Genomic DNA, 26,363 nt, shown 5'->3' on the forward strand with positions numbered 1-26,363 from the left:
CTGATCATCATCGAACACTTCTCGTAACCGTCGCATAGAGCTACTTGCCATATGGGCCGTTGCACTATCCTGCTGGAAATAGCCGTACCTTTTCTCTTCTTCAGTCAGTTCAGCAAAAAATGGTTCCAGGATGTTGTGAATATAACGGTCATAAGTAATCGTGTCCTGAAAAAATATCGGACCGATAATTCGCCGGGCACTGATAGCGCACCACACACCCACCTTCACATCGTGCAGAGGTCTCGGCTGTAGACTGTGCGGGTTGTCTGTATCCCAGATTCTGTTATTCTGTGAATTGACATATCCACTCAAATGAAACCAGGCTTCGTCGCTCATAAAAAGAAAGTTCGGATCCACAATACCGTCGTGGACACTATTCATTAACCAATTGCAAAATCGTATTATAACATTGAAATCTGTAGGCTGTATGGTATGGACTGAATGAGTCCGATAAGATCGTAAATGTAACAATTTTGTTGCATTACGTGCTGAAGAAGGTGAAATACCACATTCCTGAGCTACCCTCCGAAGCGAGAGAGCTGTTCTCCTTCGCTTCTTTTTCTTATTGATTACGGAACCAGTACTACACCACTTGTAAACGAGCTGATGCACGCAACGTTTTGATGGTACTGTCGCACCGGGAAATTGTCTACGGAATTTTCGAAGGCACCTTTTAACGAGTTTCTTCTTTTTGTGCAAATAACACTCGACCTAATATATTCTTTGCTCTATAGTGTATTTAACCATCGTGATAATAACCTCATAACACAGCATAAAAGTCCAATACTTTCTAGCGAACTGAGGGACAGAGTGCTAATCAGCTGGGCGCTGGCAGTGAACACTCCTTATCTCGCCAGTGTTGACACAAGCCATATGGCGCTCGCTCGGGAATTCCCACGGCATGCAAGCAGAAGTCTGAACTCTTAAATTATTCTCCCTGTACCATTCCATCGCAGCCCGTATCTGTAATGGCTGGTCTGAAACTATTACTCATACGGTCGGTTTGTATGTGGCTTCCAGTGAGCTTGGCAGACTGATATGCAACAGAATCTCCTGGATCAGTTATCTATAACTGCTGTTGCTGAAGCTGTTGTGGACCTAACTAGCCTTTCGGCTGAGGATTCAACATACATAGTCACAATATCAACAGTCATATGAAACGCCCATCTTGCTGTATATAGGCCTACAATTTTAAAACAATCCACTGATGCATAAATTCAGGTGATCGATTCGTTACATCGATTCTAATAATAATAATAATAATAATAATAATAATAATAATAATAATAATAATAATAATAATAATAATAATAATAATAATAATAATAATAATAATAATAATAATAATATATCACATATTTTTACATTGAAATGAAAATCCTCAGCCTGTTTACAGTCATTCGACCGGATCAGGAATAGAATGAACGAAGCCCCACCTAGCGGCGAGGACAGGAATTGTGCCGGTCGCAGAAATCTGTCGTACTCCTCTGGGGCAATGATTAATGACTGACATATGAAATGAAGTGATACTGGAGAGTGTCGCTGGAATAAAAGATGGCAGTAAAAACCACACTACCCGGAGAAAAACCCGTCCCGTCAGGGCTTTGTCCAGCTCAAATCTCACATGGAGTCACCGGGATTTGAACCACGGTATCCAGCGGTGAGAGGCCGACACGCTGCCGTCTGAGCCACGGAGGCCGTTTAAAATATTATGAGGGAGAAAACGAGGAAACCATGTCCAGAAGAAGTATACTGCAGTTAGTTAACAAGAAACTGCCTAGAGACCGAGCGAGTTGGCTGAGCGGCTCGAGCCAATGTAGTTGTTAGCTTGCATTCAGGAGATGGTGGAGTTCGAACCTCACTATCGTTAGCCCTGAAGGTAGTTTCCCGTGGTTTCCCATTTTCACAGCAGGCACATGTTGGGAATGTAATTTAATTAAGGCCACCGTCGTTTCCTTCGCAATCCTACCTTCCCTATCCTATCACTACTAAAATACCATCTGAGTTGGTGCGACGTTAACAAACTGCCAAGTATCGAGACGGTGTACGCTTTCATAGGCATTCGGGAGTGTCTGAGGACATGTTCCAAGGAGGACTGCCGTGTGAGTCGCTTGCGTAAGCTTGCGTTTGGGAGGAGATGAAGGGTGTGAACCCCCAGGCAAATGCTAGATTGTACGTCAATTAATACCATGGCTGTTATATTTACATTTTCAGGTCTTTCCTATCCCAGTGTCACTGAAAGCCTATCTGCGTTAGAACGATATTAAGCAGATAGCAAATAACAAAAAAGGAAAAAGTATCCACAGGACTAGCTTATAAGGTAATGAGTTAATGCAAATTCAGGTGCAGGAAACATCAGTACTTAGGGTAATTGCGAGAGGAAATTGCTACCAGCCACAAACAATTCGCCACTTAGCAACACAATTCTATATTCGAAAAAGTGGTTTGTTCCGTAAGTATAGTTCACAACAGATTCTATTTGATTTGCATAATATTTCATTACGTATGGGACTTCTATGAGGCTCGTTTGTTATAGTATGTTACCCCTCGTAAACCATAGATTTATATAGGTTTTCAATCAACCAAATAAAAACTTTCCTCAAACGAATTGAATTTCTCTATCAGTTTCCTTTCTCCTCTATCTGATCTTAATACTGGGTGGGATACTGTAACCTATCAAGACAACCATATGAGAAAGCATTGTTCATTGATTCGAAATATCCCTTTGAATCTCCGCAATACTTGCGATAAAAGGAAAATGCTCGCGGAAGTATTCCTCAAAATAATTCATGACGTTCCCTTTCCTGGTAAATATTCAACTGAAAATATATGAACTACAATGGATTGCTGTAAGAAACAACATTTTTCTCTTGAATCCAAGCGAGTAGCAAGCGGTAGGGCCTATTTGTTTAAGAATGAGGATATAGCAGATTTATTGGGCATTTATTATTTTAATAACAAACAAATTAAGTTAAACGAACTTTACATCTCCAATAAAGCGGAGGAACAAGAAAAGTTTCAGATGTTTTCCTTTAGGGGAATATACGACATATTTAAGTAATCATGGTGAGAGCGGCCATTTATTTTATTAAAAATGAGAACACCCCTCAGATGCTGACTACAGGCAATAAATCTCTGGCCTGGAGCAATGCATCACTAGAAGAAGAAAAGCAACCGTACCTAGGCTAATTAGTTGATTACAAAGTTAGATAATTAGTTAATACGAAGTATAAACCTTCAAACTGAACTTCTATCCCTCTTTCGGTAAGCAATGCAACATATGTACGATAAAGGTTACAATATTTGACTTTGCTTTTCTCCTTCAGCGTCATCTCACTAAGATGACAGAGATTGTAATTGAGGGTGACGACAAATTAGGCCGTAAACGTCGATGAGACAGTCGATATAAGGAAATGTTTCAGCTAGAATACCCACAAAATAAAATGCAGGGCAATAAGACGAGGACGGAACAGGTGCAAGACTGATATCCATTTTATTTATTATACATAATAATCTCCTGTTTCTTATTTAAAATATGACAGCACTTGGATACCAACAAGGACCGTTGATGTTTTGATATCTTTTTTATAAAATATTCTTACAACGATGACCATTTCTTCTCACTCCTCTGATTGCCACTGTATCATAGACGTTCCCAAACGTCTTTACGAGAGTTATAGAGACCATGTGCTAATCCATGCAAATAGTTTTAAATTCTTCACAGAGAACTGCATTTTTGACATTATGGGCAATGAAATAAATGATATGTAATTCACAGTGAATCCTTTATGTATGGGATATCATTCAGGACGATTCCTAGCATGTATCCATAGAACGCTATGTGCTCACCAAGCTATACAAATATTAATTAATTAATTAATTAATTAATGGCGTATGGCTTTTAGTGCCGGGAGTGTCCGAGGACAAGTTCGGCTTACCAGATGCAGGTCTTTCGATTTGACTCCCGTAGGCGACCTGCGCGTCGTGATGAGGATGAAATGATGATGAAGACGACACATACACCCAGCCCCCGTGCCAGCGATCGACCCTGCCGGGAATCGAACCCGGGACCCCTGTGACCAAAGGCCAGCACGGTAACCATTTAGCCATGGAGCAAATATGATTGTCCTTAATGGTTTAACACACCGAAAGAATTCGCTTTTGATTTAGATGGAGTGAACTGTTGCATCAGTGCAATGACATATTCTTAATTCGCTCCTCGTGGTGTTTTGATCATTTTGTGAACTCTAACTTAGACCACTTTGTAAAATGAAATTACCCTCTACGACAGTTCATCTTCATTGCAGGGACGGGTGCTTTTCTCACCACACAAATGTGGTTCTCCTATGGACAAGCTTTTCCGTTAGCAGCTAATATTGTGGAAGCGAACTACACGTTGTTCGACACCTTCAACGAGACCAACAGTTTTGTGCTTTCTCGATCTCGAAGAGGGATAGCTTCCATGTAAGTTCTTTAGTTATCCTGGCAACGAACTGTTGAATTATATATTTTGTATAAAATACACTTAACCTGGTAAAGCAAATGTAATGCAAGCTTTTGTAGCTCAAAGGGAGAGCAACTTTGTTAAAATTATTACATTTGTGGAAAACGTTTTCTAAAGAGGTATAGGCCTCTAGTGTATTTACTAGTTCATTCTGCGAAATATTCCATGAATTGAAAATAACGCCTGAAAAGCTTAAAGAAAAGACTAATGAGAGGTATAATCTACGGGCTAACGATGTATGGGAATAAAGGAAGCTGGGAAGTACAGGAAGAGTATTCTCTCTTACGATGAAAGTAAATAAAAGCAATCCACCTGGTTAGAGACTGGAATGAAACTAGGTTAATCAGAAAAAAATGTATGCAGTTTGTTCTGAAGAATACAGAGCAAAATTGCAGGGTCGGATTCATCATGTGTAGACGGGACAAATAGGTTATATAATGACATACAAAAAGTCACGGGATAGCAGTATTCTTCTTCTCTTTCTTCTTCCGCTATTCCCACATCTGTGGGGTCACGGGTGCGAACTGTGTCACACATAATGTGTATTTGACCATGTTTTACGGTCGGATGCCCTTCCTGACGAAAAACTTATATGGAGTGATGTAATTACTATCGCGTGTTTCTGTGGTGGTTGGCAGTAGGTGTGCTGTCTGAAAATGAAGAGGAAAGTGTTGGGGCAAACCCAAACACCCAGTCCCTAGGCCAGAATAATTAATCATACGCGATTAAAATCCCCGACCCGGCCGGGAATCAAACCTGGGGCCCTCTGAACCGAAGACCTCAACGCTGACCATTCAGCCAATGAATCACACAGTCACGGGATAGCGGTATTTAAAGGTAATGGTCGATGGCATCGCCATACCGTAACGTCTTGGAAGTGCCCAGACCTGTATCCGGTGTGATCTGACACCTTGAGAGTGAGTGTTAACATCGTCTGTGCTGGTCGTGAATTATCATCTTTCGAACTGGGCATGATAGCGGAGGCCAGATGATTGGACCGTTCCATTGTCGAAGTCATGCGGACATTTAACATTCTACGATCCACGGTGTCACGTTTATATCGAGAATACCTCATGGAAGGCGTTACCACTCACAGTGAACAACGCAGTGGCCGACCACGGATCACGATTAGTGGCTTCTGGCTAGAACTGCCCGCGGTAAAAGACAAACCACACTGGCTCAGATCACACCCAAGTTCAATGCAGGAGGTACTAGAGGCATATCCAGCAGGTCCGTACTGCGTTCATTAACGGCATTTGGACGGTAGCAGAAAACCTAATAGAGTCCGCTTGTTAACACCACGACACCGGGCAGAGCGTCTCACCTGGAGCCGAGACTTGCTAATTGGAACCTGGAGGACTGGCGGCATGTAGCGTGATCCGATGAGTCCCTTTTCCAATTGTTTCCAGCTGATGGTAGAGTTCTGATATGGCGCAAGTCCCATGAAGCCATGGACCCCAGTTGTCAAGCAGGCACCATATTGCCAGTTGGTAGCTCTATAGTAGTATGGAGTGTGTTCACGTGGCATGGACTGGAACCGCTTATCTACCTCAAAAGATCGTTGACCAGTGACTGTTACACCGAACGCTTGGTGAGGTGACCACTGCAGCCCTTTATGGACTTCACGTACTCCTACAACGATGGGATATTCCAGCATGATAATGCACCGTGTCATCGGGCCCAAGTTGTCCAGGACTGGTTGGAGGAGCGTTCTGGAGACTTTCAACGACTGATGTAGCCACCTCATTCGCCTGTAAAGCATTCATGGGACATGGTGGTGAGGTTCATTCACGCCCAAGACCCTATACCTACAAATAGCAGTAAAGTGTGGGTAGCTGTCCAAACGGCATGGTTCAAAATATCTCCATAGGTTTTCCTCCCACTTGTAGAATCGATCCCACGATGAATTGCTGCACTTGGTGGAGCAAGAAGATGGCCTACACGAACTATTGTAGTAACATTCAAATATGCGTTCTGGCAGTTCTTAGAGGGCGGTCCATTTACTACCTGCCTAGGTGGGGAGAAGGGTGTAGGGTTTATGGTTGCCATGGAAACGTGGTATGACGCTCAACGGTTGCCATGGAGATAAGCCTGCTGGCCGGGTAGTGTTGCTTGGAGTTGACAAACCTCTCACTTCTGAGTTATATACAACAGAACACAGCGGTCTGAATGAACGAACAAATGAGCCGGAAGCCAGGGGAAGGAGAGAATAATACATGGATGTGGCGACATTGTGCATTGGAACGACAGTTTCACCTCCCTCCAGCCCTATCTGTCAAAACGCTTCTTTTAATATTACGGGTATAGTCCCCTATCCAATGACTTTTGACATTTCATTGTGTAAACATGGGTCAGCAAATTCGTAATTTCTGAGATATTGGACTCTCAAGTGCAATGAGCTGAGGCGTTATTTGTTATAAATTAGTTCAAATTTCCTGAAATGATTATCTCTGTTGAACACTTCACGAGAAGCGTTCGAAAGGCCCACCACATGCCATACTGTAAGTTTCTGCTGGTCGTCACATTCGTCTCGTTCCGAACAGGCTTGAAAGTGCCCCATTGTACGTATCGTTTGATATGTCTGTACAATTCTTCTACGGAGTGTTAATACATCTCCACCGCAGTCACGTATACCAACGAATTTAAGAACCCCCATGGCCGTGTGGTTAGGGTCGTGCAGCTGTCAGCTTGTATTCGGGAGAGAGTGGGTTCGAAATCCACTGTCGATAGCCCTGAAGATGACTTTCTGCGGTTTCCCATTTTCACATCAGGCAAAGTCTGGGACTGTGCATTAATTAAGGCCGCTTCCTTCCCACTCCCAGCCCCTTCATATTCCGTCGTCACTGTAAGAACTACTGTATCTGTGTCGGTGCGACATAAAACAAGTTGTAAAAAAAATAACTCCCACACAAAAAATATCATTGAAGACTGCAGTTAAGTTTAAAGTCTGGTGATGCTTGTGTTAACAGCAACAGTAAATGCCTCCCCGACAGACCGAACATTAGTATCGATGCTCTCGTCCACATCCACGGGCACACCCGACGTGCTCACGCTCGAAGCCGCCCATTGCCGCTTGGGCTGACGATTTTCTTTTGATCGCTGCGCACTCAAATTTGGTATTGATGAGCTGAGTTTGGTCTCATTTTCTTTGGAATTTAGTCGTCTTATCAATGGTGGAGTAGTTAGTCGTTTTCACTTCTTTTCTGTGGTTGACCGTGCGGTTAGCGGCGCGCAGCTGTGAGCTTGCATCCAGGAGATGCACTGTCGGCAGCCCTGAAGATGGTATTACGTGGTTTTCCACTTCCTCACGAGACTGTACCTTAATGAAGGTCACGGCCGCTTCCTTCCCAGTCCTAGACATTTACTATCCCATCGTCGCCATAAGACCTGTCTGTGTCGATGCGACGTAAAGCAAATTGAAAAGAAAAGAAAAATGTAGAAAATTTCTATTTATTTTTCAAAGAGACGTCCGTGCCTAGTGACTTCATCAACTGGAACGATTTAGTCTTATCCTAGGGTATTATATAGGCTTCCAAACAACACTTCACTTTTCGAAATCGGACTGACAGTTCTTACGTTATAACGATTGCCCTCGAGCACGGTACTACCAAAATCGGGTCCTATATGGTGGCCATCTTGTTTTGACGGGTGACGTCGCAGAATGTTCTATGGTATCAAATTATATTTTAAGAGTTCTTGTCCGCAACAATACAATTACAATGGCGATGTCATCAATAGGTACGGAGACATCAAGGTTGAAAATAAATAAAGACGTTTTCACGTCCAACGGGTTTAAATCAAGTGAGCGTGGAAGTCAAGAAAACTGCCCATTTCTGCGTACCAAATTATCATAATGAATTGCATTCATGTTCTCGCCGGCACAATGACTAATGCAGGGGCAGCTTTGTGCATAACATTTTCACTACTGTAGATACGAAGAATCTAACCCTGTAATTTTGTCATTTTTAAACACACTATAGGTAGTGAAGAGAACTATAAAATTGTGTGTCTGACATAGCAAAATGCATGTACAGTGTATCTACACTTCAGTCCCGTTTACTGATAGAGGTCGGGGAAGAGGTAATTTGAAATTATAGGGCATTATTTATGGCCGGATATACTTGCTGATGCCAAACTCAGTTGAGGAGTTAATGAAGATGAAATTAATTATGGTGTATGAAACTGGGTAAGGAGGAACTATTTCGGCATTTACATGGAAAGGAAATTGCTTCATCGCCGCAGCGAGTTAAAATGCGCGGTCATCACTCCTCTGTCTGATAAATTAAAAATACTAAACTAATTTTTTTTGCTAGTTGCTTTACGTCGCACCGACACAGATAGGTCTTATGGCGACGATGGGACAGGCAAGGGCTAGGAGTAGGAAGGAAGCGGCCGTGGCCTTAATTAATGCACAGCCCCAGCATCTGTTTGGTGTGAAAATGGGAAACCACGGAAAACCATTTTCAGGGCTGCCGACAGTGCGGTTCGAACCTACTATCTCCCGAATACTAGATACTGGCCGCATTTAAGCGACTGCAGCTATCGAGCTCGGTACTAAACTAATTTTACCTTAAGCATGATGAAATAGTATACTTGCTTAACAATGAGAGTCTGATATCTAAAAAAAAACATGGCGAAAGAGTCCTGACGGGCCATGGCCTACCAAGCGGCTGCTGCTCAGCCCCAAGGCCTGCAGATTGTGAGGTGTCCTGTGGTCAGCACGACGAATGCTCTCGGTCGTTATTCCTGGCTTTCTAGACAGGGGTCGCCATCTGACCGTCAGACAGCTTCTCTGTTGTAATTGCGTAGGCTGAGTGAACCTCGAACCAGCACTCAAGTCCAGGTTAAAATCCCTGACCTGGCCGAGAATCGAACTCAAGCCACCGGGTAAGACGAAGGCCCCTACACCGCGGGGCCGGCGTCTGGTATCTCAGAAATGATGAATTTCCGGTCCCTTGTACTAGATATGTGGAATCCAACCCAGCAGAGTCACCCTTGTTCGGAAAACTCCAGGTTCGGGCAGAAATTCATTGACTCCACTTCACCTTCTCATTGTCCTCATCCACTCGGACTCGTCACAACCAAAGGCATTTCGTACACTACTGCCAGGCTTCACACACCGCAGTACCAACTGCCACAGAAACACGCAATAGTGAACACATGCCTCCACATAAGACTGGAGTTCGAAAGGGCCAAATCTATATGTGCGACATAGTTCGCACTCGCGCCCTCACCAGGGTGTGGGGAAAGAGAAGGCGGAATTATTATTATTATTATTATTATTATTATTATTATTATTATTATTATTATTATTATTAAGAAGCTGACCCTAATAAACTGGTATTATGACGAGGACGAAGAATTGTTATTTCAATTAGAACAGGACCGAAGACGAATAAATAGCAGATTGGAAGTATTTTGCGTATTAGGAGGTGAAATGGTAAGAGTGGGCATCAGTTCGGTGGTATTTAAAGATAACCGAGCGAGTTAGCCGAGTGGTTAAGGTTGCGCAGCTGTGAGCTTGCATTCGGGAGATAGGGGGTTCGGGAGAGAGTGGGTTCGAATCCCACCGTAGAGTGTCGACAGCTCTGGAGATGGTTTTCCTTGATTTCCCCATTTTCACACCAGGCAAATGAAGGGCATGCACCTTAATTAAGGCCACAGCCGTTACCTTTCCAATCCTAGGCCTTTCCCATTCTTCCCTCGGTGAAAACTTTCGATCGGTTAGTGCGACGTTAAGAATAAGTAATTCGAAAGTGCTCAAATACGCCAGCTACGCATCGGTGTATTCATCGGCTCGTAAAGGAACATCTACGGGATAAAATTGCGACCTGGGCGTATCCGACAACGGTCGGAATAGATAGAGGGACGCAAAAACCAATTATTGAATGTCCACAGCCTGTTTCCAGTCATTCGACCGGGTCAGGAATGAAATGGATGAAGACCCATCTAGCGGCGAGGATAGGAATTGTGCCGGCTGCCGAAGCCTGTCGCACTCCTCTGCGGTAATGATTAATGTATGGAAGATGACATAAAATGATATTATGTTGGAGAGTGTTGCTGGAATGAAATATGACAGGGAAAACCGGAGTACCCGGAGAAAAACCTGCCCTGCCTCCGCTTTGTCCAGCACAAATCTCGCATAGAGTGTCTGGGATTTGAACCACGGAACCAAGCGGTGAGAGGCCGACGCGCTGCCGCCTGAGCCACGGAGGCTCGTAAAAATATTATCATTATTATTATTATTATTATTATTATTATTATTATTATTATTATTATCATCATCATCATCATCTAATACCTTATTTTACGTAAAATCATGAAAAATCCCCAGCACCTACGATGATGAAAAATTTTTCGTTCAATTCGTTATTAACTCAAGAAGTGTGCAACAATGCTAAAACCCGAAATATTTGTTTATAAATTTTAAAACTTAGGAAATATAAATATTTAGTGAAATAGTACTCACTGACTGATCGCCGTATCTCCGACACCCATTAATGCAGAAAGTTCAAATTTCACACGTTGTTTGCCCTTATACCCCCAAAAATTAAAATATTCATTCCTCCGGAAGTGTCTGCCGTGCTATGATGAAATTTCACACAATGGTTACCCTTCTATATCTTATATACTGTATAGAGATATTCTTAAACACTTCCTCTCGTACGAGGTTAAAATAGGGGTTAGCTACAAAAATAAAACACAACAAAAACGTTTTACATCATTGCCCAGCCAAAACTATTCGACATAAAGAAATGAGATTTTGTGGATACATTTATATTATAGAGTAGGTGCTCACTAAGGGAGTTTTTTTGGATATACTGTCGCTAAGGGAGTGAAGGGGGGAGGGGGTGAATTTTCAAAATGAGTATATCTATATCTCAAAACTTAACAGTTTAAAGATTTAAAAATTGGTACTTGAAATCTTCTATAAAAATAAAGAAACACGTATTTTTTTTGTTTTCAGAAAATCCACTTAAGGAAGGTAAAAATAAGTGAAGAATGGGTTGAAACCCTTTTATGAGGATACTTATATCTTAAAAATGGATGATGTTACAGACGTGAAATTTGGTACATGGAATCTCTTTAAAATAAATAAACCTGTATATTTTTGTTTTCAGAAAATCCACTTAAGTGGGGTAAAAAGAAGTGAAAAAGGGGATGAATTTTTAAAATGAATATATCTATAAAACTAAGAGGTTAAAATTGGGGTTAGCTACAAAAATAAAACAAAACAAAAACGTTTCCCGTTTGTTTTTACCACACAGTCTTCTCGTAAGACTAGCTCTTTCAATTTAAAAAAAATCCATTTCCCTGTCAACGTCTCATTTGCGCAATCTATAAGCAAGACTCAGGGGCAGTGTCTGTAGGTGGGGGAGGGGGGTGTATTTGGAGAACAACTGTTTCTCCCATCTACGCCAGCCAATAGGCAAGCGGATCTTGTTTATATAGGCCACGATTTATTATTATTATTATTATTATTATTATTATTATTATTATTATTATTTTGAAATTTTTTACGTCGCACCGACACAGAGAGGTCTTATGGCGACGACGGGATAGTAAAGGCCCAGAGGCCCAGGACTGTGAAGGATGTGGCCGTGACCTTAATAAAGTTACCTGGTGTGAAAATGGGAAACCACGGAAATTCATCTTCAGGACTGCCAACAGTGGGCTTCGAACCCCACTATCTCCCGGATGCAAACTCACAGCTATATGCCCCTAACCGCACGGCCAACTCGCCCTGTCATTATTATTATTATTATTATTATTATTATTATTATTATTATTATTATTATTATTATTATTATTATTATTATTATTGCGTCTTTTGTACAACGTATATTTGATCGAAAATAAGGGAAAGGGAATGGAAGACACAATATGGATTTCATTCTGAAGACTAGAATACAGTAAGTTTATAGACCTTTGTTAAGTACCGTACTGCCATACTTAAAGCGACGCATTTCTCTGTCAGCCTAACACTTTATGCCATGTGAAAACTTTAAAATACTGGGAAGGATTCGGTATCGAGCAGAATATGTCCGAATGTGAGCTTGTGCAGCGAGCCGGCAACCTTGTACGGCTCGTCGCTTGTCATTGGCTGGAGAATCAGCTTCTCATCTGGAAGCTCCTCTAGATAGGAAAGGCTCCACTTTCAGCCATCTCTTCACTCCGTAACAACTGTTATGAACGAAGTAGACCTCCATTTCCTCCGCAAGGCCTATTCAACTCACTCCCTTTCATCGACTTCCCTTCTGTTCCGCCAGCTGAGACTCGGGGTCAGACCTTTATCCTCGTTCCACCCGCTCTTCTATGCACTTGCCTGGGTTGTGACTGAACATGAGAGGGCTTTCCGCCTGAAGTTATGTTGCTACCTAGAAATTACAACCATGTTGGGAAGAAGTTTGAAAGTAAAATTGCATCCTCCCTCTTTCTGTATATGTTTTATTTTTAAATCGCTTTAACACTGTGGGTTTTCGGTAAAGCTGGTGTACAAAAGGGCTAGGACTGGAGAGAAAGCAGCTTTAGCCTTAATTAAGGTTCAGCCCCGACATGACTTGTGTCTAGTGTGAAAATGGAAAACCATACTCACGGAAGTCGAGTGCACGATTCTAATTCAGAATGGCATTTTTCTACATTACAAATGGTTTAATTGAAAATTCTGATTTCCTAGCACTTAAAATTTCATGTCTCTAGGGTATGTAGTAGAGGAAATTTAACATTTCAAACTGGAAAAGTTAGAACATCCCCTCACCTCTCCACAGACTATGCACTACCACCAACAGCGTAGTTCGTAAAAATGACTTCCTGGAATTCAGCTCGCCAGTAAAAGCCTCCATAATATTTTTCAAGGGATCAAAAAATGTTTAAAAAAATCATCTATTTCCGAAATACTGCATTTCAATTAATTGCACATTCCAAATCTCTAGTAACGCATAAAGATAATAAATTATTTCCATTTAAGTTGCATCATTTGTTGATTACTGTCTATTAATGTTAAGTAAAGTTTATGTCTGTATGTTAAGTACAGTAAAAATTGATCATCAGCGCTCGTTCGATTATTGTTACTATAATTATTACTTTAGCACGCAGTTATAATATAGTATTGTATTGGTAATTATACACTTTTGTGCAAAACTTAAGGACGTGACGGATAAAGCGACATAACCAATTAACTACTCGGTGGAAATAAATGAAGGTGTGGTAACATGTTGACAGAGGTCTCCCACACGTGCATAGAAACATGGCGTGAGGTCAGCGCGACTGTAGCGCCAAATGTGTCTGGCACCACAAAACGAGGCAGTTGAAGGAACGGGATAATACAGCGTGAGTCGATCAGCGATCTGTTACGGTGAACTTTGCTGGTGTTATTCATTACAACAAGGCCCGAAGACAACATTTTGATGGCTTCACATGGCGAAGAATCATCGGGAAACTGAAAGAAGGACGAAGTGTGACGAGTGTAGCCCAGGAGTTTGGTATTGCTCACAGCAATGTTTCACGTGCATGGAGATTATTCCGAATCATCGGCATTGCTGTCCGAAGGAGAGTAGGGGATCGATCACGGTCAACTACAGCAGCAGATGACCGCTACATTCTGCAACAGGCAAGAAGAGACTCACGTCAAGCAGTGGGTGCAATTGCAACCACATTTAACAGGACTGCAAGGCAAGCAATCTCACGCTCCACAGTGGCACGGTGACTGCATGGAGGTGGTCTGTTGCCTCGACGACCATTACGTTGTGTTCCGTTGACACCCACACATCGGCGGCACCGTTTTCGATGGTACCAAGAGCATCAGGTCTGGACCGATGAGGAAAGGGGTCGCGTATTCTTCTCAGATGATAACAGATTCAGTCTGAGTAGTTATTCTAGGCGTACCCTCATCTGGCGAGAGGTAGGAACACGTAATGCACCCAGGAACATTCTCGAACATGATAATTTTTGTGGTTCAAGTGCTATTTGTGGGGAGGCTTAATGTTGAATGGGCGTACCGACCTCCAAATCTTTGAGCGGGGTACACTCACCGGTCAACGATACTGTGACAGTATACTCCTTCCCCATGTGCGTATTTTTCAGGGGTGAATTCGGCCCTCACTTCATTTTTATGGATGACAATGCACGACCGCATCGAACAGCGCGGGTGGTGGAGCTCTTGGAACGAGAGGATATTCGGTGAATGGACTGGCCTGCCCGTTCCCCCGAGTTAACTCCCATCGAGCACGTGTGGGTCGTGCTGGGCAGACGTATTGCAGCACGTCCACATGCACCAACGACCATCCGGCAGTTGTCAACCGCGCTGGTGGAGGAATGGATCGTCCAACCACAAGAACTACTTTCCAATATTGTGGCCAGCATGGGAGCACGTCGCAGAGCATGCATCGCTGTCTGCGGTGATCACACACCCTTCTATGAACCATGTCCCTTTTGTGATTTCCGGGGGACCATCATAAGTCGCAGTGACTCACGTGTACTTTATTGTATCTGTATAAAAGCGTCATTTCTGTTCGTCTCATCGTACCATACTGTAGCAGTTCTACCTATGTATGGTTCAAGTTTATCGAGTTATGTTACCTGGCAGTGAACCAACATGCGAAAGTTACTTTCGACCTTAAGTTTTGCACAGTAGTGTATAACGCATTTGTATTTTGCATCGTTAGCGGGGTAAAGGAATTTTGGTAAGTGAACAAAAGATGAAAGAATGAATGAATGACAGAAAGAAAGAAAGAAACAAAGAAAGATAGGCTAACTGCTTCACGAAACGTACCACGTAGTCAATTCGCTCGGTTAAGAAAGTATTATCCATCTCTGCTCAAAATTAGTGCTTAGATTACGTCATAGAATGGGCTACAACAAGATTTTGATATTATGAAATATATTGTGTACCAGTAACGCTGGCAAGATGTAGTGTTTACAGTGCACTATGTCTTCTGGTATGGGCTAGAATAAATTTATTACTTTCACTGACCTGTCTCAGTCTTATCCTTGGCTTTGACAATATGAAAGTGGCTGCGGTATGAGTGATGCTAGTAATGCCATTCCTTATGCAGCCAGTCCCTGCTAGCTATAAATGGTGTGAAAATGTCGCTCATAGTGTCGGTTGGTGCACGCATTTCAGTGGGCTTGGCAGACTGATATGCAATAGCAACTTCTGGCCCAGTGAGGAAAGCAACGGGAAACTACCTCACTCCTCATTTTCCTAGCACGCCTCTTCAGTGACACCTAGGCAATCTATGACAGCAAATGGTGGACCTGTTGAGGATCCAGCCAGCCTTCGGGCTGAATACCCAACAAACATACACTCATACATAACGCTGGTCCAGCATTAAGATCGCCACACACAGAAAGCTAAGCTAAGCTAAGGTACGCTATGCTATGCTAAGCAATGCCAGGCTGTGGTGTGCTATGACACGGATAAAGAGCTAAGCTAAACTACGCTAGGCAGCACCTTTATTGTCGCGCTGTTGTAAATGATCAATTACTCTCTCTGCTCGGTGGCATATTTTCTTTTTTTTTTCGAAGGGGTTCGACTGGCTGAGACTGTGTTGGTGTGGGGGCGGACGGAACATATGATAGATCAGATATATGCGATAAGTAGTCTAGGTCTTCACCTTCCGGACTCTCAGTCATCAGGGTGGCTACTTCAGTTATCTCTTGACCTCGATATGTTCCCTTCCTGTCAATGTTTGAATGTGTGCTGTAAGGAAAATTAAGCTATTAATACACATCCAAAGGTATATTAAGAAATGACACATGGAGATCTGTTTATGGAGAATGCGCATATTGAACTGTCATAGTTCTTGTGGTTCAAACACAATTATTCATGCAGTTCATTTTATTAGTCAAATGTTTATACTGTCTTAGCTGAAAAACATAACAAATCGAGACGTTCTTATTTTCCTATAACCTCGAATGAATTGCATGCGTTTTAAATTATAATATACTCAACATATGAATTCACTTATAACTGCATCGATTTTTAATATTTAAAAATATGTTTTAAATATTTTAAATATTAGACATACTACGTTAAGGTGACAGATCACCTTCTTGTAGAAATACAAGGCAGAAGGAATTCCATTTGTTTGTGGAATTTTCACTCCTTCATTTTCCCTTCCTGTCCACTTTTACTCTCTTTGTATTTTGAGTGCTTCCCTAAAACAGTATCCTAATCTTTTCCATAAATTAAGTTCTTTACCTAAAACAATATATGTTATTTTACCTTTCACGTTCTCAGTAACTGTTGATATGTTTAAGAATATGGCATACAGTTACAGAACAGGCGCTTCAACTGTATATCTGCTAAATTGTAAATAATGTGCGTAAAGCCATGCGAAAAATGTATTCTTCTCAAACAATTAGAACTGTCCAAATTGTGATTATATTGCTAATTTATCAATGGTAGCCTACTTACAATCAATTTGAAGTACTGTACACAATGTTTTGCCAACAGTTTTTTTTCCTTTCTTTTCAAGTCTCTGTAGTAATTTGATGACGTATCATAAAGGCAGGGATATCTTTTCTCCTCCTCGATTAGTCGTTCTTCTTTTGGCCTGTTATCCCTTGTATTAAAATAACTAAAAACTACCAGAAAAGACTCACACGATACGACTAAACACACACGACAGCCCGCCAGACCAACTGTTCAGAAATGGAAAGCGCATGAGCCAGGCCAGCTACAGACCAGAAAATCGCCTGCCTAGCGATCTGTCTAGCTTAGCTTAGTTTAGCTTGGCTTAGTATAGCTTAGCATAGCGGCCTGTGTGTGTCATCATACTTAAATGCATTGGGAGCGATATTTTTCATAAAACCGCGTAGCTTAGCTTAGCTTAGCTTAGCCTAGCTTTCTGTGTGTGGTGGCCTTTAGAGTTTAAGTATTTCAAACTTAAAATACGCGCCGCGCGCCTACAGAGCAGCTGGCAACAGCAAGCATGTTGCGTGTGACGTAGGGCGAGTGACGTAGGAGCCAGCCTCGGTTCGCCAATGCTAAGTTGCATCATCCATAGAACATTCCAAACTTCTATCACAACTCGTACAGGAGTTACAATACGAATATAATAATAACATCGCCGTATACATCATTTTAATATCTCCCATACCACCAAGTTTCCTTAAAATCAACCTCGGATTAAGGAAGATATTGAAAGAAATAAAACAGCTGCAATCTCCGCGACTTCGGTATAACACAGGAGCGAGAATTCAACACGACACAGTCTTGTCCCCCAGTCGAATCAGGACGGTTGGCTGATGGAAGTTCGTGCCGCGATGTGATAGTACGGAATCGGAGTCTACAGCCAACTATTCGGAATTGCGGTGAGAAGTGATTGAAACATTTCAATAGTCTTGAGAACTTAGAATTTTGAACAGTGCATTAGGACTTGTATTTTCTCCGGTCGTAAATATCTCAAAGTGATTGAAATATTTCTGCAGATAGCGAACTTAGAATATTAAACAGTGAATTCGGACTTGTATTGAAAATGATCGAAATATATCTGCTGATAGCGAACTTACAACATTGAACAGTGCATTAGGACTTGTATTTTTCAAGTGAAATCTGAATGTTAGGAAAGCATCAAAACTTCACGTGTGAATTAACTTGTAATTTCATGGTATCATTAGATGAACCAAGGACCATTATTGAACGGAACTAATTTTCACTATCAAAGTATTCTAAAGCCTTACCAGTTTTATTATTCATGTATGAAAACAAACTTAACAGTGTGAGTGAACGGGAATAATTTCACTCCTGCTTTTATAGTCTAATAGTGCTACTTCTTGTCATATAACAGTGCGTGTGAACGGAACTAATTTCACATGTAAAGTATTTAACTTCTATGAAAGTGACGTAATTGCCATTCATAGTACCATCACAGTGATAAATAAACTTTATAAATACATGCAAAGCAATCATAAAGCAGTAGAATTCTACAAGTAATTGTGTTATATTCTTAGAACGTTAAAAGCTTGAGTGAACTATTTGTGAACAATATTATAATTTGTGCCAAGTGTCACGCATGTTAAAAGGAATGCGGATTCGATTCTACTGACATTCGGCTGCATGGAAGTTAATTTCTTTATTTTATTAAGTTACCAGTTTATTTGCGAGTTCGATTCTATTGAAATTCGGCTGCATGAAAGTTAATTTCTTTATTTTATCAAGTGACCAGTTTATTTATTTGCCTTAAAACATTTGTGTCGATTTCATTGACATACGATACGGCATCTTTGCATGGTAATGATTGAAGTGAGTTCAGAAATTACGTCCCAGAGTAATACGTCCAATACGTACAAAGGCTTAAATGCATGTGTTCGCGCTATCCATCGGAGTGAGTGATCTTGGCGATCCAAACTCCCAGTCCTACAAGATCTGCAAGAACTACAAGAATTTCTAGAATTTCTAGATCTTCCCTCGTTGGCGTGGACGTGGTTCCATGGTGCCGAGAGCTGATCCATGGTGAGGACGAGAGGAGTAGCAGAGCAACGCAGGACATCGTCAGCCACAGGACGAAGAAAAGTCACGCCCAATTCATCTTCTACTGTACTGAGGTGACATGAACTTGAATTTTCACAATAAAACAAATGGTTTAAAGAATCTTTTTAGGACATCATTCAAAGCAAATCCTCTCACTCTCTGTACCACTCCAATTTAATGTGCCGTACACGCCCTGCGTGCCATCTCATGCTCTTCAAGCATAAAGTACGGGCATTTCCTGTTACAATATGCACATGAGTGATGAGCATAACATCATTTCTCTTGTAGCTAGCCCATGTCATGAATGAAAGGGAAGTGTTGCTTGAAGGGTCAACTGGTATGTTGTTTACTTCCATGAGATTAGCAGGCTGATGTATAATGGTATACTCTGGCCTGTGATGAAAGCAACGGCAAACGATATCATTCCTTAATTCCCCAGTACATTTCTCCAATGAACCATGGGCTTTTTATGGCAGCTTATGGTGGAATAATAGGGTAACACCAACCTTCAAGCTGAGGACTATCCATCCATCCATACATACACAATTTATTTGTCAGTAATATTAGGTTCTGTTCTCAATGTTGAATCTGATGGAAAACAGCATTAAAGCACTGTAGGGAAAACAACATTATAGCACTGTAAAGTGTGAGAGAGCGAGAGAGAGAGAGAGAGAGAGAGAGAGAGAGAGAGCGGAGCATCTAATGTAAATGAGGGAGAGGAAGGAAGGAAGAAGCCTGTACGATACGTGTAACTGCCTTAAGTTACTTGCAAGACAAATCATTATTGTGCCTACACGGGATTCACTATCAGACGTCACCTCACTCTGTTCCCGAGCTTTGTAGCTTTCATGAAACTTCACAAGAGTAGAACAGCCAACAAAAGATATTAAATATCTGAAGGTAATTATTTTTTACCCACTTCAAAGAATAAAACCAACAGTCTAATCCATTGGTACACTAAGAAATGGTAGAAAAATCTCGAGAAAAGCAAAGCATTCTCTTTTCAGGTTATGAAGACCCCTGGGGGAGTGGAAAGTAAAGGTTTAGACTCTCTGTAACCTCGGTAGTAAGTAAGATAGAGTGTTTAGCTCTCTGTCCGGAGGCCTCTAACCACAGGAATATTATGGTGAAGCGCAGGGACATATACCTCCCCAGAAGTGGAAATATCGTTTCTATTGTTTTCGATTTCCTAACGGTGAATCAAACCTACGTTCTTCCGGTGAGCTGAGTACGCCTTAAACGCCTGGGCTGGACAGCCTCTGATATATAAAGCATCTCGCGTACAGATTCTTCATAATTCGATTACTATTCGGGTCAGAAATATTACAAAGCAACCAAGATTTACGTTAAGCCTAATATTCAACAAATACGAAATGGTCTTACAGGACAGATAAACAATCGTTAGGCCGATAGTCTTCGGTTCTCACATGCTACTTATGTGTATACCAGGAATGACTGGGTTCATTAACAGCTTGTGTTTCTTTACGCTACTATCATACACGAATTTTGAAAAATAAATAATTTTCATGGACATTTTTTATTATTCAATTGAATGTGTTGAGATACGTCGTATACTGTGAAATGTTGTCATATGTTTTCTGCTCCTAGAATTTGTTAGTCTGTTACCCACCGTTGTCAAAGTTTAAGTCACCATTTCACCATACAAGTTAAACACTCTCTCACTATGCGTGGCATTACCATACTCTCAGCAGCGGCACTGTACATTTAGATTAGGAAGAAAATGAGGCTGTACTACATATTTCGTTCTGAAATATCTCCGGCTTACAATGAGCTCTACGTAATGTTTAAGCTCTCCGCCAAAATATCTCTGAAGAACTTTCCTTTCCATGCCGATTCTTAATGTCCTTGCTTAGTCAAGTGGAAAAACTTGTTCACATTTGTATTACTTTTTACCTTGACTTGTGTCTTGGGACGGAAATCTAATTGCAGGTCAGTGTCTAGTAGAAGTACGTAATTTCCAGTACCGACTATTTAATATTTTAATATTCGGTCTCAAAAAGAAGAAGGGGCTGCCCAGCCAAGGCGGTAAAAACGTGCTTTGTTCAGTTGGAAGGGCATGGGTTCGATTCCCCGCCTGGAAGTAGGAATATTTAGTAACGAGATTTTTACGTCTGGAAAAGCATGTAGCCCTGAGGTTCACTCATCCTCCACCAGAAACGAGCACCAGGTTAATTCCTGGGAGTAAGGACAACTAGGTGAAGAGCTAACCGCTCTATCCCACTTAACGCAGAAGTAAGGCGTAGTGGAAGCCTTTACCTTCCACTCCTCCAAGGGCCATGTCGGCTGATGCAGAGTGGGCGTCGGCCCACAAGTGGCACGGCTGGTCCGTGGTCAGACAGCTCTGCACTCCGACCGGCCAACCGAGCAGAGGAGGGGTGGCCACGGCTCTACCGTGGCTTTACGCCCCTATATTCGGGATACGGAGAGGGGTTGTCACCACCGTCAGCTGTCCTGTCGTGGTTTTCATTTCTCACGCTCTAAGGCGAATGCCGGGACAGTTCGTAGTATAGGCCACGGCCGCCAACTCTCTTACCTTCTCCGCACATCTCCTTCACCGATACAAATACCTTTGACATCTAAGAGGCCCAACTACCACTTCAGGGGAGGAATGAAAACATTAGTAGTACAGTAGTAGTAGTAGTAGTAGTAGTAGTAGTAGTAGTAGTAGTAAGGGTCATTCGAGGGTTGTACAGAGATGACCTTGCTTTGCTTTTCTTTGCTTGCTTTGTTTCGCAAAAGGTTAATATTTCAAGGTGTTTCAAAGTTTGGGTGCATGGCTACACTTAATTGTCAGGATACGCCACTGGCCACTGCAAGTTTTTTTCACGGGCAGGCTTGAGAATATCACAGATTCCACCGAACGCAGGATTCAGTGTAATATATTTATATGGTAAATAAATAGTAGATGTTTTCACTGGACTTACCTGATGATGAACACGGAGATTGGATAGTCAGCACGTATTTGAAGAAATACTGGGATATGAAGTCGAGATAACGGATAAAGTGGTGCGTGTGGGACCAGCATCGTTAAGAGTTCGTCAACTTTAAGTTCTCGATAAGCGGATCGTGCTGGGGCTAGTGGTACCGCTCCAAGAGGAGTCACTGGCTGAATCTGAACCCTTGGCTGACATCCACCCCCATCCCCGTCACTTCTTGGTTCCAGAACAGAGTACGCTACTTGCACAAGTCTTGGTGGAGTTTTCACAGGTTTACTTGGACGGCCCGAGTTATCTGGAGGTGGCAAAGCGGCCCACCAATGAGCAGGAATAGTAACTTGTGCCAAACACACGCCATCTTCTCCATCTGGACTGCACGCAGCGGTGAGTGGGGTCCGATCACCCAGAGCAGCATGAAGGACAATACATACTCGCTGGTGTCTGCTAAGGAGTAACTGTCGTCTAGCGCCAGGATCTGCTCCAGCGTGAAACAAAACTCGAAGTACAGGAGCATCCCTAGGTATAGAGCTCCTAACGATGTGAGCACTCATATCTAAGTGGTGCGACGCTGCTGCAGTAAGATCCAAGTCAAGCAACACTGAGCTTGCACTTGTATTTAGTGGCTTATCAGGTAGAGGCAGAGCATCAAGGGGATCAGGTACTATATATCTAGCTGGAACGGTCTGTTTAGTAGAGAATGGGCCGTATGTGGCACGAATAGATATTGGCTGAGATGTCTGAAACACGGTAAAGCGATCTACGCTTAGCACCGAACTTCCAGGTGATGAGGACACTGTTGTTCTGGGATTTGACACTCCTCTTCCAGTGCCAGTACCGGCTAGGTCGGCAACAGCAGGGTAATATTGGCGAGGCGTATGCTTCAGGAAGAAACCCCCATCTTTGTTTTCGAAATGCACCTCCACAGTGCCGGCAACACCTGTAACAGGAAGAGAATATTCCAGTGTAAGAATGGTTTCACATCAAGGTATTCAAGTATGCAGGGTGTCCTTGAAACAGTTTCCAATATTTACAGAGGAGGCAGCACGCAACAAACGAAGGGAAAGGACAATATCTTCGGAGTTACAGTCCACTACTACTTCTATCAATGATCACAATTTTTTTGACCTACTCTTTACACCATGTGCTCAATGTGACCTCCGTACATTGCAATGCAACCTTCCACGCTAGAGTTCCGCAGTGTCACAACAAAACAAAAGCAATTTGAGTACTAAAGTACACCTGATGAAACTAACCTATCTTAGTGCGAGAGCAATATGGTCTGCAGTACTCAGTGGAATACTATGTTTCGTTCTTGCTTGATACAGTACAAATGCACACACAGGATGTACGGCATCAGTTGTCTACGTACAATGGTTTCGTATTTGTTCAGGACAAAGAGCTCAGAGTGAAAGGTATGTCCCTCCTACATAATAAGACCATAATATAATACGGTAGTAGGTTTACAATCAAGGTTTAGGTATGGACGGCTTTTATTGCATACGATCCTGCGTAAATTACTGGAACATCGCGATCAGTGATCACTGATAGTAGTGGTAGTGAATCATAAATCCTAAGATATTGGATTTGCGACCAATGTTTACCGGACCTTTTCTGCTTCGTTGGTTTTGTTCTTCTTCCTCTGTAAATATTGGAACATTTCTCAAGGACACTGTGTATTGCACCAATAAGACGAATGGCCAGATGTATGCATTGATTAAATTATTAATTTCTACATGTGAACACTGAAAATGGCAAGTCAGTGCAGATATTTCACAAGTTGCAACAAAGAGACCCCACAGGGAGAAGATACATCCCCTCAACTTGTTTAACAGCACGTCTGAAGAAGGCCCTCGCTAATAGCCCTCTCCAATAAAGTTTTATGGTTCCGACAATGTGAAACTCTCAGCCGAGCTTTTCCCAGGAGAAAGAGGGCATTGGAATTTGCCACACCTTAATGAGGGACGGTGACAGCGCATGAGACAGAGTTATACCTTATACCCCTCTGTGAAAATGGTTGAGTCCTTGTTTTTAGTACGTGAGTACAGCTGTAGGCAGTTTTCGGCCAATCAGAAATTTACAAAATTAAACCGCCCTGTTTTAGCGGAAATATTATTTAGTCTTTTGTGATTTGGAGAAGAGAATTAATAGAAATATACGGTGCTCCAGTCTTGGACTATATTTTGAGGAATTGTTTGTGTGGATATGTGATAAATTATTTTATAAGTAAGAAATTATCCGCATTTACGTCGAAAGTTTCTGAAGAATGGTTTCACCCACAAGACTGAGTCTCATGGCGGGAGACCGCCATTGTTCATAATAATAATAATAATAATAATAATAATAATAATAATCCCACTGACGCTTAGAAATCTGTGGAAAAATGAACGATCATTTCTGATATTCTAGTGCAACGTTAAAACCACACCGATTTTTTAAGTCATCAGAGTTTATTCAGTGAATAATTAACCTACGGACACTTGAAAAATTGACGTCAGGGTGTGATATCACTGTGCCATACCCCTCCCGAAGGGCCACTCCGGAGGCGTGGTTTCCAAAATTTACAAAACCAACGGTAGAGTCTTACCGAACGTCCACTCTTAGTTTCAATTTCAGAGTCTCCTGTTAAGCTTCAGATGAGATCGTAACGGGCCGCGGAAAGTGAAGTTTTCAAGTGTATCTAAACCCGCCGTTGTATCGGTGAGTTAAATTATGAGATGGATCTTGGAGAACTATTAAGATATTACGAGCTAGTGTAGAATATGAACTGTTGGGCCACTTAAAATGGTCGCAATATCGCAGAATTTCCAGTAGGCTATTATTTCTCACCAATAGACGTTAAAGTGTTAATTTTACGGCGTGCCCAGATGAACTATACTATTTTCCAGGGTGATAGCGGCCAGAACATTTATATTTGCAGCAAATTACAAGCTCACATGTAAATTTCGTAGGAGGAGTTACTCAGGAAATTCACAAAACCCAGAAGGACAAAATTAAGCAGGGGTTTTTGTGATTAGTAATATACCCGAGATGATCGACGTTACATTAAAGACAATGCTAGCTGGGACAATGGAGTCGGTGAACTAGATGTACAAACTGAAGGGCGAAGACACTTGGTAGCCACGGCAAGTAACGGAGAGAGGCAGGCCTGGACGTATCCTTTCTATTCCGGTAGCAGGTGAATTACATTTTAATCCCCAGTACAAACAAGCAAGAGACGGGCTAGTAGCAGGCAATACGGAAGGGAAACATCAAGTACAGCATTTCTGTTTCTGTAGTACAAACTGAAGCCAAACTTTGTGTGTGCCAATTCTGTTTATGTTACGGTATGTAAATTGTGTCTTAATTTAAGCTTGAAGAATGCGTGTGATTTAACCTAACTGCGAATGCTATATCATTAAAAATGGATCCAATCAGCGTGTGCGAAGTGTTGTGTAATACTATCACCATGTCCAAGATGGATTAATTCAAATCCAAAGCGGAGACGATGCAGCCCACTTTCAACACAAGGTAAAGAGCATGTTGTATTTACACCTAATGTAATTAAAATGACGTGAATAACGCGTGGTCCGGTTAGGTTATGATTAGGCCTACATAGTTTTTTTAATATGTAAATTCGCGTACCTGATGGAGTAGAGCTGTGTTTAAATTAGTTTTGTAGCGTAATCCGTGATCGAGGCCGGAGGAGTCAGATTGAACGATCGGGATGTGAATGTCCCGGGCTCGATAATAATAATAATAATGATAATGATAATAATAATTGTGAAGTAACAATTAAAATCAAGTTTGAGTCGTTGAATGATGTAAGTTTTTATGTTTGTGATTAATCAGGTATTTACTTGACCTTATGATTAATTTAAAGTCCAGGTTTATTGCAGGAACACTGGAGACTATAATAATAATTGTACCGGGAGGTAAACCTCAACGCCGCGCATTTAAAACTAGCGCCTATATGAACTCCTCTACTGGTGAAACAGTGAAACTGAAACTACACCAACTTAGAAACTTAATCAGAAGATGACACCACTAAAAATATGATGTAATTTTGTTATTGTGAAGTTACCTACTAGTTTTGTTTGCTATCCATCGAGAAGTTTGGACATTCTTCCACAGATGTCACTACTAAAACTATGATCATGCACCCTGGTGCGAGGTATAAGAACTTATAATTCAAATAAGTTTTGTATTCATAAGTTTTTTTACTGATTGATGTTCATTCATTTTTGGGTTGGCAATATTTCTTTTATTTCCGCCAGTTTTGAATCTAGCCAATCACCTATTTCTGTAATTAATTTTCTACCAATCACTGTCTTCTTCTTCTTCTTCTTCTTCTTCTTCTTCTTCGATTTTGAGAGTAACTTTTAAATTGACCAATAAACGTGAGAGGGTGTGGCTAGTTTAATCTTGAATGATCTCGAACTTCCCCCGA

The 26,363-nt window shown here is 41.7% G+C and overlaps 1 protein-coding gene across 1 annotated transcript in view; it reads right to left on the minus strand.

Moving 5' to 3' along the window:
- dtn (transmembrane protein 132C dtn) overlaps positions 1 to 23,102 on the minus strand; it is an 877,664-nt gene extending 854,562 nt beyond the window's left edge. The window contains exons 1-2 of the mRNA XM_068226042.1: positions 23,093 to 23,102; positions 21,926 to 22,874 (exon numbers count right to left, since the gene is read on the minus strand). Coding sequence (XP_068082143.1) covers positions 21,926 to 22,874; positions 23,093 to 23,102 — 959 coding nt within the window. The remainder of the gene's footprint in view (positions 1 to 21,925; positions 22,875 to 23,092) is intronic.
- Positions 23,103 to 26,363: the final 3,261 nt, after the last annotated feature.

The sequence above is a fragment of the Anabrus simplex genome, chromosome 2 (genome assembly GCF_040414725.1).
Source record: "Anabrus simplex isolate iqAnaSimp1 chromosome 2, ASM4041472v1, whole genome shotgun sequence".
NCBI lineage: Eukaryota > Metazoa > Arthropoda > Insecta > Orthoptera > Tettigoniidae > Anabrus > Anabrus simplex.